The following is a 16,029-nucleotide window of genomic DNA, read 5'->3' on the forward strand; positions in this document are numbered from 1 at the left end:
TAGGTATTTTAAATTTCACAGCAATTCTACAATCACAAGATACCGTGAGATGCACATCTGTGGACTTGAAAAGCAACTTGCTATTTTTATGCAGTACAAACATTTGATGCAGATGAGCTAAAAAGCTTCTGTTGAGGAGCTAAATGAAGGCCTTTTATAAATTAGTGAAGCAGAGGCTTAAACACAGTTGATATTTTATCTCAAACTGCCTGGATCAGTCATATCAGATAGATAAGTCTACATTTGTAGTTTTGCAGCAGATAAATCCTTTGCTGTTTTTTTGCTTTTAGCAGAACAGAAAGTCTTTGACATGAGTTTACTGAGTATTAACAGGACAAGTTTGTCTAATCAAGCTACTGGGAGGAGGGCACCGGCTGTGTGTGTATCCATGGTGTTTGCATAGAAGGCCCAGAGTTGTACTGTCCCATGTTTTAAAGTCTGCATATTGCTGAAAGTCGGGTGAGTGGAGTCCAGATTATCATTGTTAAAACTTACATTTTAAACTCTTTCGACACCTTAATGGACAAAAACTGTACACACACAAAATCTGCCATGAAATCGTCACATAAGAATGTATTTTTGTCTTTATTTCATAAATCACCAAATCAACTTGAGATCTTTTGATCTCAATGATCAAGCAATAAGATATTTCCATCAATTTTCAGATATTTAAAGCCTTTAAATGACAGTTTAAACATTTTAATTATTTGTTGTTTGTTGAAATGTTTATTTTGCATATAATATCTAATAAGGGGAAGGACACTCGTGGTGATTAGAGTCTTGGACATCAGCAGCAAAATTGACTTAATTGTAATGTCATTGTTTTGTGAAGTGCAATGGAGAATAATGTCCTGTTGGCTTCCACTGAAACCACATTTAAATCTCTCTGCCACTGCAGTATAAAACAATGCATTCTGTATTGTCAGCTTTTCATTTTGAAGAAAAGCATTTGATTTTTTTTTCACTATATTCAACCAGATTGAACCTTTTTGCTACTGTAGGCCAATGCATAAAAGTCTTGTATATTTGCCAGTTGTCTTAGAGAACTGAAAAATCATGGCTTTGTTCACTGCTGCTGTACATGTATGAACATGATTGACACTGACTTAAAATAAACTGTAAAACCACACTCATCCCTCAAAAAAAGGCCAAAAGCACATAACAATTCAAGATAATGATCACCACTGTATTTGCTGTTCCAGGTCCATAAAGACAAATGTATTGCAAATTTGTATAGAAAAAAAATAGACATGAAATACACAATACATTCAAATCCATACACTATTTATGAATAATGTATGTATTCTTCATTACTTTGGGGATAACGTAGAAGATCTAATGTGTAAAAATATTCTCATTATATCTACTGTAACAAAGAAACAGCTGAATTTAAAGCCACATTTTCACACACTACAAATATAACATATAACACTTTTTAAACTTTTTGTTGTTACATGAAATGTTATACAAAAGCTTTAATAAAAAAAATATTCAGTTGTAAAGAACATGAATACTTAATGGGAATATCCATTTGGAAAAAAAGACACTATTAAGTCTATATTATGGTATTTAATATGATTTCTAACCAACTTATTGTACAATGTTAAGGAGAAAATCACAACCATTTAAAATGAAAACACTGACACAGATAATGTAATCAATGAACCTAAGAAAGTTGCCTCACTTATAATGATGATTTAATGTTTACATTATCAATATATTCCTACTGATATTTCCATTTTTCAGTGAAAATTAAAGAATATAATATAAAAACAAAACATCGGAGAATCATTTTTAAAACATATTTCAAATGTTTAGTTAAATGTTAAACCTAAATACTTTACTAGAAAATGTTAATGTATATTTGTGCCCATAATTTGTAACTTGATGGTCCATGAATGGTGGGAAATATGTGGGAATGGGACTTGACAAAGCTCTGATGGTTGAGAATGAGAATTAGTCTTCAGTTATGACAGTGGTTCCCAAAGTGGGAGGCCATTGCAGGGAGTGGGGGTAATGAACTCTTGGGCACTGCTAGCATAATGGACAGGTTTTTTGACAGGGCTCCCACACAAACGCAAAGCAGAGGTTGAAGCATTGCCAAATATGCTTCCAAACCAACTTCCTTCCAAGCCATAGAAAATATGATGAAGCATATCTTGTCTTTGGCTTCACCTGGACAACAAAGATTTTCTTGTAAAACAAAAGGGGGTCAAAAAAAAAAGTTTGGGAACCACTGAGTTATAGGAAAGGAGATGCTCAAACTACTGTCACTTCTCATAGCTCACCCACTTTCGATAGAAAGAATCGCTGACTTTCCACAAGAAGGAGCCACTGGACCTACAGCACACAGGTCACCCAGCTTCATACAGAGCAAGGGCGGTAAAGCACAGATAAATTAATAAATTCACAATTCCAGATACATTCTGCTTTAAATGAGCACATTAGATGAATGCTCTCTTCCAGTGGATTCATGAACAACACTGAACTGTAAAATATATTCAAATATACTCTCAGTATGATAAAGCTCTGCAGTTCATTATAATTATAGGTGTAAAGACCCTCTGGTTAAACTAAAATAATAATGTTAGTGTTGCTTTTAGTGATAATCACTGTTATTTTATAATTACATGGCTTCCACAAACTATATATTAAAGTTGATACTGTACCGTTTTGAGTATTTCCAGAGCCTCTGATTGTTTCATAGACAGAACGATCACCTACAAGTCAGAGAAAATGATTCACCACATAATGTAAACACAAGTATTCTTGTCAGTAACATTTATACTAAGACAAGATGAGATAAGATAAGCTTTAATGTCAGTGTAAGCACAAACATACAGTGAAATTAGAAAATGTATCATTACTTATAAATGCTGTACATGATTAAATTTTGTTGTTGTCTTAGTTTTCTTTAATTCAACAGTGTTAAAGCTGCAGAAGAGAAAAGCATCAGGATATTTTAAACAAGATAAAAAACTAACCATGAATGAGAGTGGAGTAGACTTGTTGTTGATTTTCACACTGACTCACCCTCTGGTCATCGGCAGAACCTTTATTAAAAATTCAAAATAAGACACTAAGTTTATTATGTTTTATATAATATTGTGAACAGTTTTCAGTTTTGGAATGGTGCATCTCCATATTTAAATATTTTAAAGAGTAAAATATGTAAAAGTCTCACCTTTCTTTTTGTAGACCTTTTTGTACAGGAACAGGAACAGGAGCAAAATAAATATGATTCCAGAAATGAGTCCAGTGACCATCAGAAGAAGAAATGAAGAACTGGACACAGCTATTGCAAATAAGAAAAATGAACTGTTAACTTTAATAAACTTAACCAAACTCAGTTGAGTCAGCTGATCTGGTAACACTAGTAGGGATAGAAAGAACCTTAACAACAACATCAAGATGAAGTGCAAAACAAGTCTTAAAAGTAACTTTCATTTAAAGATATATAATAATATTATATAACCTCTTCAATACATGTGCCACACTTGACAACATTTAAAAGTGGGACCACTTGCTGTAAATAGCAATCATGATTCCTTTTAGGTTTGTAAAGTGATTTAAGTGTTAGGATGCCTGGGTCGTTGACCCAGAGTTTTGAGTTTATTATGTTACTTTGTTGGAGTTCTGTCTTATGGTTTATGTCTGTGTTCTCTAGTTGCTGTCTCTCTGTGTCCAGTCAGAGTCTGTGTCTATAGTTCAGTCTGTGTTATGTTTCTCATGTAAATGTGTCTGGTTTTGCTTCCTTTGTCTCGTTAGGCCTGATTTGCCCCAGCTGTGTTTCCCTCCTGTTACCCATTCCCTGATTCCTCCCTCTGTGTATTTAAGCCCTGTGTTTCAGTTTGTCTGTGTTGTGATCTACCCTTATCTAGCTGTGTGTTTTGTCTGCCCGTGTAAGTTATTTGGATTCTTACTTTTGTTCTGTTTGAGTTCAGCATTAAAGCTGTTTGAGTTTACGTTTGTCTCTGGCGTCTGCACTTTGGGTCCTTTTCCTGCCTGCACACAGCCGTCACATAACAGTTTGTGTTGTGTTCTCTGTTTTTAGTAGTTTTGTATTATTTTATGTCCCCAGTGTCACTTTTCTATATTTAGCATGAATTTCAGGTCTGATACTTCATATGGCTTCTTTATGGTTTATTTTCTTGCTTTGTTGTTTTTGTTTCTATATTCATTTGTATTCTTGTATTCATGCCTAAACTTTTCAGCTTTAGTTATTCATCATTTTATGGTTTATATTTAGTTGGTTCTCCCTCATGTTTTCTACTCTGTACCTTTAGGCTCATCTCTGCGTTGTCTTCATGTCTGTCTTTCAGACTGATGGGGTTTATCTGTTAGAAACATATTTTCCCCCATAAAAAAACATGTTACAGTGTGCACATGATAGACTTTCTTTTTTCTGAATCCATTTGACCACTACTCTTCTTTACATTTATAAATTAATCTTTTTCTGTACTCTGCATGATGCTTCCCTCAGAGCTACTGTTCATAACAACCGATTTACCAGGAAACACAAGACATCTCATTAGTGTAAGGTTCAGAGGCCAGACCTCACAGGAGGAGATGCACATTATAGCTGCACAGGGACATTTGAAATAGCAGCAACTTCAAATATGTTATTTCTAACTTCTGACTAATTTCTTAATCTGCTCCAGACTATATCAAAATTTCACAAATGACATCATCAATATAAGACACGCATACACGTTTGTGTATTTATATCCTTGTGCAGGCATCTCATTGACATAATGGTTTCCCTACCTAACCCTAACCATTAAAAATAAATGCCTAACACTGACTCCAACCCTAAACCTAACCATAACCTAATTGTAACCCTGACATTAAAACCACATTTTGAGTCTCAAAAATGCCTTCAAACTTGTGGGGACCAGGATTTATAATCAAATATCAGACGCTTTTTAGGGTGTCTTATGACTTTAATATGCTAGCCTCCTGTTGCAGCTGTGTGCAGGTGACTGGGCGTGCGTACACAGTAACATTATTTCTGATGTTTTTATTCATCATTGCATTTTTGTATTAATCTGATGAAGTCATAGTGAAAGAGACAGTGTGCTTCTGTGTTTTTTATTTATTTTGAATGAGATGATGAGGTGGGTTGAGTTCTATTCTTTTTTTTAGAGAGATCAATTTTTTTTTTTAGTTACAGGAGTTTAAAATTACAAATGAGTACTTTTTTTCTGTTTATTTCTTTCATGATTGTACTCAGGTGAGAAAGCAGCATATGAGTTCTGCACTACATACACCAGCTGAAAGTTCAAACACAAAGTGGTGAGAAAGCTACGATCACCTGAAGCTCTTTGTCTGACTGAGGGAAGAAGAGGGAGTTTGAAAAATTGTTTAATTTTATAAAATGTATTAAAAAAAATGGTAGCACTTCAGTCTGTTGAAGACTGCTGTGCACATTTCATTCTGCCTTTGCAAGTTTCAGTCAGAGTTAAACAAACAAATAAACAAAACAAACATAAACAGTTTTGACTTCCACAGTTATTTTTTTTCCTTCAAAGTTTGATAGACCTTTGTTCATATTCACTGTGGCTGTAGCTCAGGTGGCAGAGCAGGTCAGCCACTAATCAGAAGGTCGGTGGGTTGATCCCAGGCTGCCTCCTGGCTGCATGTTGGGCAAGATACTAACCCCATGTTTGCCTACTGGTGGTGGTCAGAGGGCCTGGTGGCGCCAGTGTCCGGCAGCCTCGCCTCTGTCAGTGCGCCCCAGGGTGGCTGTGGCTACAATGTAGCTTGCCATTGCCAGTGTGTGAATGAGTGAATGACTGAATGTAGTGTAAAGTGCTTTGGGGTCCTTAGGGACTGAGTAAAAGCTATACAAATGCAGGCCATTTACCATTTACCATTCCCACTGAGTGTCGTCTCTGTGGATCTCACATCTGATAATTATTTTCTCTGCTCTGCCCATCTGATGCCAAATGTGTTCAGATATCAATAATACAGGCACAAAAAGGAGAAAATAAAACTTTTTTTTCACAGTTTGTATTAATAGAAAATTTACTGCTGAAAAAAACCTACCATTTTTAAAGGGATCACTGTACTCTGTGTAGTAAACTGGGTTTCCTCTTCCTCCTCTGCACCTGTAGAGTCCTTCCTGTGAGACTCTGATTTGGCCATTTAAGTGGAAAACTGCATCTTGTGTGGTCAGAGGTTTAGACAAGTTCTCATCTCTGTACCAGTAGTATCTCCATCCAGATGATAATGGGTTCACTGAACATTTCAGGGTCATATTGCCCCCTACTGGAACGTCTCTCATATCAGAAGTTATTTGAGCCTTTGGTTGATCTGTTGAGTTTAGACAAAGATAGAAAGAATAAATATATTATTCCACAAAAACAGGTTAGGATTGCACTGCCCTGATGTTGTCAGAATTCAACATCACTATACCTCTATTTAGATTTCCAACAGTGCGTAAGAAGCAATAAGACCAAACTGCCATGGTATGAGTACATCCTTCTTTTTGATACCACAGGATGGTAAAAGGGTCCAAGCTGTGTTTATACTGATGTAATTCACTTTCCTCCACTATTACACACCCAGAATGCCTTTTATCCTTTCAGTGAATGCATTTTTGCTCCATTTCATTGTGATGCTTTATTTTATTTATAAATTACTCCTCTCCATTATTTTGTGTGACGTCTCTTTGCTCCCACCACAACAACAGATTCACAAGAAGACTTCTTATAATCTGAGGTTCAGATGTCAGAACACACAGGAGGAAATACACATTATAGCTGCAAAGAGGAATTTGAAATAGTAAAACTTTAATTAAGAGACTTTGTAACATTTTGTGACCCTCGTTAAGCATTTTCATATTATTTGTTATTTCGTTGAGTTTGCGTTACTTGTGACTTTCCAAACTGTAACAGACGCACAACAGACCCGTCCACATTTCAACGCTTTTCAACACTTTATTTCGGTTGCTGCTCCTTCAGCTCTCAGCTGCAGCTTGTCAGCTGCCAGCCACACACACAACAACAACAAACTCAGGAGCCAGTCCAGCCTTAAATGCAGTGGAGGTGTGATGAGCTGATGCCGCTAAGGTGTGGTTTTAAAATGATTGTTTTACATAAGAAAAAAAAATAAAATTCATTCAAAATAAATGCTGCAGGCCATTTGAAGTTTTGATAGATGTCATCAAGATACTTTTCCTCTTTCAGAGATGCCTGATCCCACAATAATCCAGCTGAACAATGACAACACCAGACTGCTTATTTTAGTCACAAAAACAAGCAGGCAAAGAGAAACACAAATTTTACACTCTATAAAAAATGACTTACATAAAATAAATAATTCCTACATCTACATCATTTTTAATGTTATTTTTTATGTTTTGCAGAATCAGTGCACAGGCACATTCACACACGCACACACCTCTTTAAGGTCTGGGAGTGGGTTTAAAGGGAATGGTCTCAATATTCTAGCCTCCTGCTGGAGCTTTCTAGTGTTGGTGAGGATGGTAAGCATAGCAACAGTAACATTATTTTAACTTCCCTCCTTCAATTTTCCTCCATTTCCTGCTTTGCACTGATGTCTTTTTGGGTTGTGGCTCCAACCCTGAATATTTTGACTAAAATGTCAAATCTGATTGTTGATCATTGCATTTATTTTCAATCAAACTCATTAATGGTAAATGGCCTGTATTTGTATAGCACTTTACTAGTCCCTAAGGACCCCAAAGTGCTTTACACATCCAGTCATCCACCCATTCACACACTGGTGATGGTAAGCTACATTGTAGCCACAGCTACCCTGGGGCGCACTGACAGAGGCGAGGCTGCCAAACACTGGCGCCACCGGGCCCTCTGACCACCACCAATAGGCAACAGGTGAAGTGTCTTGCCCAAGGACACAATGACCGAGACTGTCTGAGCCGGGGCTCGAACCGACAACCTTCCGATTACAAGGCGAACGCCCAACTCTTGAGCCACGATCACCAGTATTAATGTATTCTGCTTCAACAATTTAGGGTCACAAGGTATTGGACCATATCGCAGCTAACAGGAAGCTACTCGGGACAGGTCGCTCATCTGTTACCGGGCTGAGACATTCAAACCTACAAGCAATTTAGATTCACCAATTTCCCTAACCCCATTAACTCTGTGGACTGTGGGAAGAAGATGGAGAATATGGAGAAAATCCACACAGACATGGAGAGAACATTCAAACTCCACACTGAAAGACCTCAGACAGACAGTGGATTTGAAACCAGTGCAAAGCAGCATGCCACCCTACTGTTTGTGTTAGGCATAGTGAATTACACAGTGGACTGAACTATTTATTTAATACTGTCATTTATTTTAACAGATCACATTATTTGCATAAGATCCTAGGCTAAGATGATTTTGTTTTTGTTTAATAAAATTTGGAGATTTGTAGTTATTTGTTGAGCAAGTTTGAAAAATGCTACACTTCTTGTTAACCTCGAAGAGTTTTCTTCTTCTTCGGCCATGTTCTCTTAATAATGCACACACTTGGTTGGTTGATCACTTTTCCCGTTTCTTTTATTGTTAGCAACACAGGAGGGAAAACCATACATACTTCAGCAGTTCGCGCTTCGGAACATAAGGAACAGGAAGTGAAGTAATCTGTAATCACCAAAATAAAATCCTTTCCAAAATAAAATGACAATCAGAAAACATCTTTCACAACATAAAATAAATTAATATATTTACTCATGAGAACACAAATCTAACACCCCCCCCCCCCCCCCCCCCCCCCTTGTTCTCATGCTGTTAACCCATAGCATCTTATGCATTTCCAAAGAACCATTTTTGAAACTTTCTGAGTCTCACTCTTGTAACTGGTTTTGTAAGTATGTCTGCAGCCATTTCTTCTGATGGACAGTGTTCAATGCGGATTTTCCCTTCATTTACCGCTTCACGAATGAAGTGATATTTCACATTAATATGCTTTGACCTCTGTCTGTTCACTGGGTTTTTACTCAAAGCAATGGCCCCTTGGTTGTCCCCAAACAGTTTTGTACATGTGTACCTTTTTCTGTCCATGCCGTTTAACAGTTGGGTTAAGTACATGCTTTCCTGAGTAGTGGTTGCAAGACCAATGTATTCAGCTTCACATGTTGAGAGTGCCACTGTAGGCTGTTTCTTTGTTTTCCAAGATATTACTGGTCCCTCTTTAGTAAGTGCAAAACAGTAGCCTGTTGTACTGCGTCTGTCTTTTACAGAGGATGCCCAGTCAGAGTCACTGTAAGCAATTAGATCTAGATCCTCACTGCTTTTCTTAAAGATCAGTTCAAAGTCATTTGTGCCTTTTAGGTATCTGAGGACTTGTTTTGCCATTAATAAGTCCTCTCTCGTGGGTTGAGCTAGTGTTTGAGATAGTCTGCTAACAACCCAGCTTATATCTGGTCTCGTACACGTCATGGCATATATCAAACTGCCCACTATTTCTCTGTACTCTCTTGAGTTAACAGTCTCATTTGCATCACTTCCTCCACATGTAGTAGTATCCGTTTTTAGTTCCCACGGTGTGGATCTGGGTTTGCATTCAGACATCCCAAAGCGTTCCAACATTCTTTGAATGTACCTCTTCTGATTCATCCTGATTTCACTCTCTTTTTGTATAAACTGTATCCCAAGAAAACTGGATATTTTCCCCAGGTCTTTCATGTTAAACTTTGACCTCATTGTTTCTTTGAATGTGTTTAACAAGTTAGTATTGCTAGCCGCAATGATCAAGTCATCTACCCAGATGATAACCAGTAGAGTTTCATGTTCAATATCCTTCCTGTATACACAGTGATCAGAAAGGTTTCTTTCAAAGTCATTTTGTTCAAGGTAGTCATTCAAGAGTTTGTACCAGTTTCTACCTGATTGTTTTAACCCGTAAAGGGATTTCTTTAATGTGTACACCACGTTTTCTCCTGATTCTGTTTGCTCAAAACCTTCTGGTTGGTCCATGTATATTTCTTCCTCAATGGGAGCATGCAAATATGCAGTTTTAACATCCATTTGGTGGATAATAAGATCATTCTGGACTGCTATTTGCATTAGGGTTCGCACAGATGTCATGTTTGCTGTTGGTGCAAATGTCTCTTGGTAGTCTATTCCTTGTGTCTGGTTGTAACCTTTTGCTACAAACCTGGCTTTGAATATTTGTCCTTGTTCATTTTCTTTGAGGGCGTAGACCCATTTTCCTCCAATGGTTTTTCTACCAGTAGGTAAAGTAGTCAGTTCAAATGTGTCATTCTCTTTCAGAGAGTTGATTTCTTCTGTCATTGCCTGTTTCCACCTTGGTGCCTCTGGTGACATCAGCGCCTCTTTATAGGTTTGGGGGATTCCACAGGTTGCTCTGTAACAATAATCAACACTTACAGAAGTTGCATTTGCTAAATCTCTGCAGTTAGATGTGTAATCCTCTAAATATTTAGGAGGTTTCCTTTCTCTGTTAGGATAGCGCTCAGTTTGGTTTTGCTCATCACCCTCATTTCTTTCTATGTCAGGGTTTGGTTCATTTGTGTTGGTTTCCTCTTCTCTAGGAGGTCTGTTCTCTGCTGCGTTTTCATTTTGTTGTTCTGTACTTTCTTTTGAAGGCACTACATGCTCATAAGTCTGAATTTCTGTGTCATATTCATCAGTCTGTGTTTGTTGTTCAACAGTGTTCTTCTTGATAAATCTCACAAGTCTGTGTTTTGACACTTTTCCTGTGTGAGGGTTATAAACCAGGTATGCTGGGCTATTTTTACTATAACCCACAAATATTCCTTTTTCACATCTGGGATCAAGTTTCTTGTGATCATGTATGTATGCATAACAGTCTGACCCAAATATCCACAGTTTTGAGAGATCTGGTCTTTTCCCTGTTAACATCTGATAAGGTGTACTTTTAGTCCTGTTACTGTAGCATCTGTTGCGGATGTGTGCTGCATTTTGAATGGCGTAAGGCCATAATTCTTTTGGCAGCTCTTTTTCTAGTAAAAGACACCTCCCCATTTCAAAGAGAGTTCTCCATTGCCTCTCAGCTGTGCCATTCTGATGGGGAGAATATGGCGCAGATGTCTCATGCTTTATACCCTTTTCCCTTAAAAGAGACTGGAAGGAACTGCTTGTGAACTCGGTGCCATTGTCCGATCTAATGCACTTAACACTGCCGTATGGTGCACAGTCGGCTAGAAACTTTGCTGTGGCCTCTGTGGTGTCACTTTTCTGTTTTAGAAAGTAAACTGACACTGCCCCTGAAAAATCATCCGTAAATAATATAGAGTATTTATGACCACTTTGGCCACTTGGTTCAATGGGGCCGGCTAGATCAGTGTGCACCAACTGTAATGGCTCACTCGCTTTTGGGTCGCTTTGTCTGTTTCTGTTGTTAGTGAACTTCCCTTCTGTGCACACATTACAATCTAACATGCCACTGCCTGTGATTTTCATGCCATCTACAACATCAGGTAGCTTTAACACATCACTAACATTACAATGTCCTAAAATTTCGTGCCATGTTTTCACATCACATGCCAGATTAACAGTGTCACAGGACATCATGTCATTGAATGATGTTTCATTGTTTACCGTTTTCAAATAGTAGAGTCTGTTGTATTCTTCGATGGAGAAGACTGTCCCATCTTTGTTCACTAGTTCATTCTGTCCCTTCTTGAAGACCACCTGTGCTCCATAGGTTGTAGCTGCCTTCACTGAAAATATGCTCTGAGGGTAGGATGGGATGAACAGAGCATCTCTCAGTGTGATGGTGGTACAGTGTCCTTGTATGTCCCGTAGAGAGACGTTGGCATCTCCCCTCTTGAGTGCGACGTTGTTTGTCCAGGATCCATCAGCGAGCTCCATGTAGTGTTTCTCAGGATCAAAAGTCTCATCAAACTTTATGAACTTGTTCTTCTCCGTAATGATGTGTGAAGTAACACCACAGTCCACCATTAGTCCTTCTCTTATTATGTCAGTAGGCAGAAGTCTTTGACTAACTTTAAATAGAAAAGTCTGCTCTTCTTTCTTGTCCTCTTGTTTTACTACAGTTAGTTTTGCATCATCTCTGTACTTGGTTTTTCTTCTACATGTCTCATCACTGTGTGTTGAGCTTCTATGGTAGCTACACCACTTAGGTGTTCCCTTTTGGAGACAATCTTTTACAAAATGTCCTCGGTTTCCGCATCCATGACAGGTGATTGATGTTAAATCAACCTTCATCACATTATCCGCTTTTACTTTGTTGTCGAATTTCTCGGTTTCCTCATAACTTCGTAGGTTGCTTTTGAACTGTGTGAATGTTAAATCATCACTGCTTTGAGTTGTGTGAATAGCAAATGGCTTGTAAGCTTCAGGAAGCCCCTTTAAAATCATAGCGATAATAAGTCCATCACTGATTACTTCTTTTGCATTTCTTAGGGAGGTCACTGCTTTTTCAGCTCGGATAATATAATCTGTCACTGTCTCATCTGGTTTCTTCTGTAAAGATGTCAGCTCTGTGTACAGTGCGATGATTCTGGGCTTGCCTTTACTATCGTAGTGGTCACGTAGTATTTTTAAAGCTTTTCTTCCGTCATCAGTCGCATCTCTCATTACCAGTGAAAGGCTTTTATCATCAAGAAACTGTATCAGTTCAGCGTAGCATTCAGCATTCTTCTCTGCATCTGGGTTAGTGGCTAATTATAGTGTCCTTTAGGCCAATGATCCGCATGTGGCCGAGAAACTTTGCCTCCCAAAGTTCGTAACTGTTTTCGTCTCCGTTGAACACTAACCTCTGCCATCTTCCTCCTGTTGTGTCACGTCTGGGCCCATAACCTGTTAAGCTCGAAGAGTTTTCTTCTTCTTCGGCCATATTCTCTTAATAATACACACACTTGGTTGGTTGATTACTTTTCCCGTTTCTTTTATTGTTAGCAACACAGGAGGGAACACCATACATACTTCAGCAGTTCGCGCTTCGGAACATAAGGAACAGGAAGTGAAGTAATCTGTAATCACCAAAATAAAATCCTTTCCAAAATAAAATGACAATCAGAAAACGTCTTTCACAACATAAAATAAATTAATATATTTACTCATGAGAACACAAATCTAACACTTCTTATCCTGTATCTTTATATCATTATTGTCCTCAGGTGATAGAGCAGCAGGTCAGCATTGGCGTCTCTATACCAGCTGAAAGTTCATGACACAAAGTGGTGACAAACTGTCTACAATGAGGCTACTATCAGCTGCAGCTCTTTGTCTGACTAACAATGTAACATGCTTTGTAGACCATTGAATTCATCCTGTGCTGACCATGATGACATTTGTCAAATGGAGATCACACAACAAACATGACTTACTTGATGCTGACAATGTGAAGGCTTCACTCCACTCTGTTGAAGAATATGAGTCATCTCTGCGTCGACTCTTACACATGTAGTCTCCACTGCTGGACTCAGAAACTCTGAATGTCACATCATTATTGTGTGTCCACTGTGTGGGTGTCCTGAGTTCTCTCCATTCATACTCCCACTCAGTGGTTTTACCTCCTTCCTGCACCTCACATGTCAGAGTGATCGTCTCACCTCTGAATATCTGAGGCCAGTTGGGTCGTTGTTTTACAACAACTTTATTGGAAACTGTTTACACATATTAACAGTTGAGATACAAATAGAAACATGAAATCAACACAGAAAACTTAACATTGTATGTTTGATAATCATGAGTGAATGTATATTTCAAACTAAATTTCTGAACTCACTGGTTTTCTCAATGGTGACTTCATCACTTATATCAGTGTAGTAAACTGGGTTTCCTCTTGTTCCTCTGCAGCGGTAGAGTCCTCCTTCAGATACTCTGATATCTCTGTTTTGTTGATCTCTGATTTGAACTATAGAGGTTGTTTGGGTTCGTCTGAACCACTCATATTTCCATCCATCAGAGCTCTGCACAGAGCAGGTCAGTGTCACACTGCCCCCTACTGGTATGATTGTTGTTCCTGCTGTCAGTGTGGCCCAGGGTCTATCTGCAGATATGAAAGAGGAAGAAAAATAAATATGTGATTCATTATAAAAACATAATAAGATTAAAAAAATACAGTTTATATTTATGTTTATATTTGTAGATCTCTAAATAACCACAGTCTAAATGTTTGTCCATTCTATGGCCCTGAATGTAAACTAATGCTGGTTAGTTGGTTTAGATAACAGAAACATCATCACTTTAAACTTCATGAAGCTTTTCATGTTTCTTCTTTTCCTTTAGAAATGTAATTAAATTTAATTTCATCCACGATTGACTCTGTTGTTAAAACTCAATTTGTTAATTTTGTTAATGACAACTTGCAGAGTCTGTGAGTATTGACGCACTGACTTCACAGTGGTCCTGGTTCAAGTTCAAGTTTTAATGACAAATTTAATTAAATGTTGTTCAGTTGATTATTTGAACAGGGATCATACATTTATGCTGTCGGTCACTGAAGACTTACCTAATACAGTTATAGAGACAGTATTACTGTTCTTTTTATCATGTGAGCTCTTCCTGTCACCAATGCACTGATATTCACCACTGTCACGTGTAGATATAATTTCTAATTTGGAGTCTTTGTTTGGCCTGTAGGGGAAAACTTCTTGACCATCCCTGTTGATTTTGTAATACCAGTCAGTGTCTTCTCCTTCATTCATGTCACATTTGAAGGTAACAGACTCTCCGATGAAAAAACTGGACGAGTTGGGTTCAATAGTTAGCACCGCATCTAGAATCCAACACAACCACACAGTTAACAATCTGAAACACTTCATGTACTATTGAAGGCACAACCTTAGTTTATATTCACAAAATTATAAATATAGTGATAGATATATAAATAAATAAATAAAAAGAAAAATGTAAAGTGCTTAAGACTGAAACAGTAGTATTTAAACAGAAGTAAGATAAATGAAAAAGAAAAAAAGTGAAAAGTGTTTTGTCACCTTGAGCGTGTCCAGCGCAGAGAAGCGTACAGAGCACTACAGTAAAGACAGAAACTTTAGACATTATCAAAGTAGCGACACTCAAATATGTCTCTGTAGGTTGTCAATCATCATAAAACAGGAAACAGAGGATGACAACACAAGTTTGACAACATGAACCAGAAGACAGGAAACATGACAGACTAACACAGAAGACCTAAGTGAAACATAACTAAACTAAACTTAACGCAACCAAAGGCAACCAGGTACCTACCCCTGGTTTATTATTACAAGTCTTATTGTTTGTGGATCTGTATTTCCAGTTTTAGTTGTTGTTTGTTTTGTGATTTCTAGTTCTTGGGTTTTGTTCCTGTGCCCCTCATGTTTAGTGTAGGTTTAGTTCTGTCTTCTTGTTTATTTCCCCAGTCAGTCGTGTCTCATGTCGCAGTTTGTCACTCCTGTCCTGTGCTCTGTGTTCCCTCTGTTCAGTGTCAACGTCGTGCCTCTGTGCCTGTCGTGTGTTTCCTGTTTTATTTTGATAGTCTCTGTCCTGTGTGCAGTGTGTCCAGTTTTGCTTCCCTTTTCTCGTTAGGTCTGATTTGTCCCAGCTGTGTTGCCACCTGTTCCCCATCCTCTTGTTGTCCTGCCTGTGTGTTTAAGTCCTGTCATTTGTCATGTCGTACCCTCATAATGCTGTGTATTTCTTTCCTCCCTGTTCCAAGTCAGTTCCTAGTTTTCAGTTCCTCGTTTATTTTCTAGTATTTGAGTTTCTAGTTTTGCTTTGTATTTGGATGAGAAGTTTTCCAGCGTTAAATCTGCCGTTTTGAGTTTACTCCTCTGTTTACGAGTCAAACATCCTGCCTGCCCCACAGAAAACCATGACAACAAATCTTTCTTGGATAAACTCGAGCAGCTCCACATACTGACTCAAATTAGAATGAACCATCAAAAAACATGCTGGTAACAAAACATGAGAGTCCTCTGATCAGAAAACCTGAAATAGTAATGACTGATGCTCTGTTCTTCTTACTAAAACATGTTTATGGATCAGTATGAATCAAACAATAGGAGTCAGTGATGTACTCACAGAACAGGCCCAGCTCACAGAGCAAAGTGGCTCCCAT

General features: G+C 38.0%; 1 protein-coding gene across 1 annotated transcript; it reads right to left on the reverse strand.

Annotated features, from left to right (window-relative positions):
• Positions 1–2,284: 2,284 nt before the first annotated feature.
• Positions 2,285–16,029, reverse strand: LOC148104164 (Fc receptor-like protein 5). Its single transcript, XM_087838273.1, has 12 exons — positions 15,993–16,029; positions 14,927–14,962; positions 14,443–14,709; positions 13,717–13,980; positions 13,316–13,594; positions 13,143–13,145; positions 6,049–6,315; positions 4,752–4,763; positions 3,185–3,295; positions 2,985–3,053; positions 2,670–2,720; positions 2,285–2,340 (listed from the first exon to the last, which is right to left on the reverse strand). Exons 1-12 carry the CDS (start codon positions 16,027–16,029, stop codon positions 2,285–2,287), a joined length of 1,452 nt encoding a protein of 483 aa, XP_087694399.1.

Source organism: Neolamprologus brichardi, chromosome 3 (genome assembly GCF_056152115.1).
Source record: "Neolamprologus brichardi isolate AB-2024 chromosome 3, ASM5615211v1, whole genome shotgun sequence".
NCBI lineage: Eukaryota > Metazoa > Chordata > Actinopteri > Cichliformes > Cichlidae > Neolamprologus > Neolamprologus brichardi.

Bases quoted from the DNA above. Each gene is read 5' to 3' on its own strand.
- LOC148104164 (XM_087838273.1), bottom strand. From the start codon at position 16,029: ATGGGAGCCACTTTGCTCTGTGAGCTGGGCCTGTTCT. The intron at 14,710-14,926 runs GTGACAAAACAC...GTTGGATTCTAG, and splicing joins CTGCGCTGGACACGCTCAAG to ATGCGGTGCTAACTATTGAA. The intron at 13,595-13,716 runs GTGAGTTCAGAA...ATGTGTAAACAG, and splicing joins AGTCACCATTGAGAAAACCA to TTTCCAATAAAGTTGTTGTA.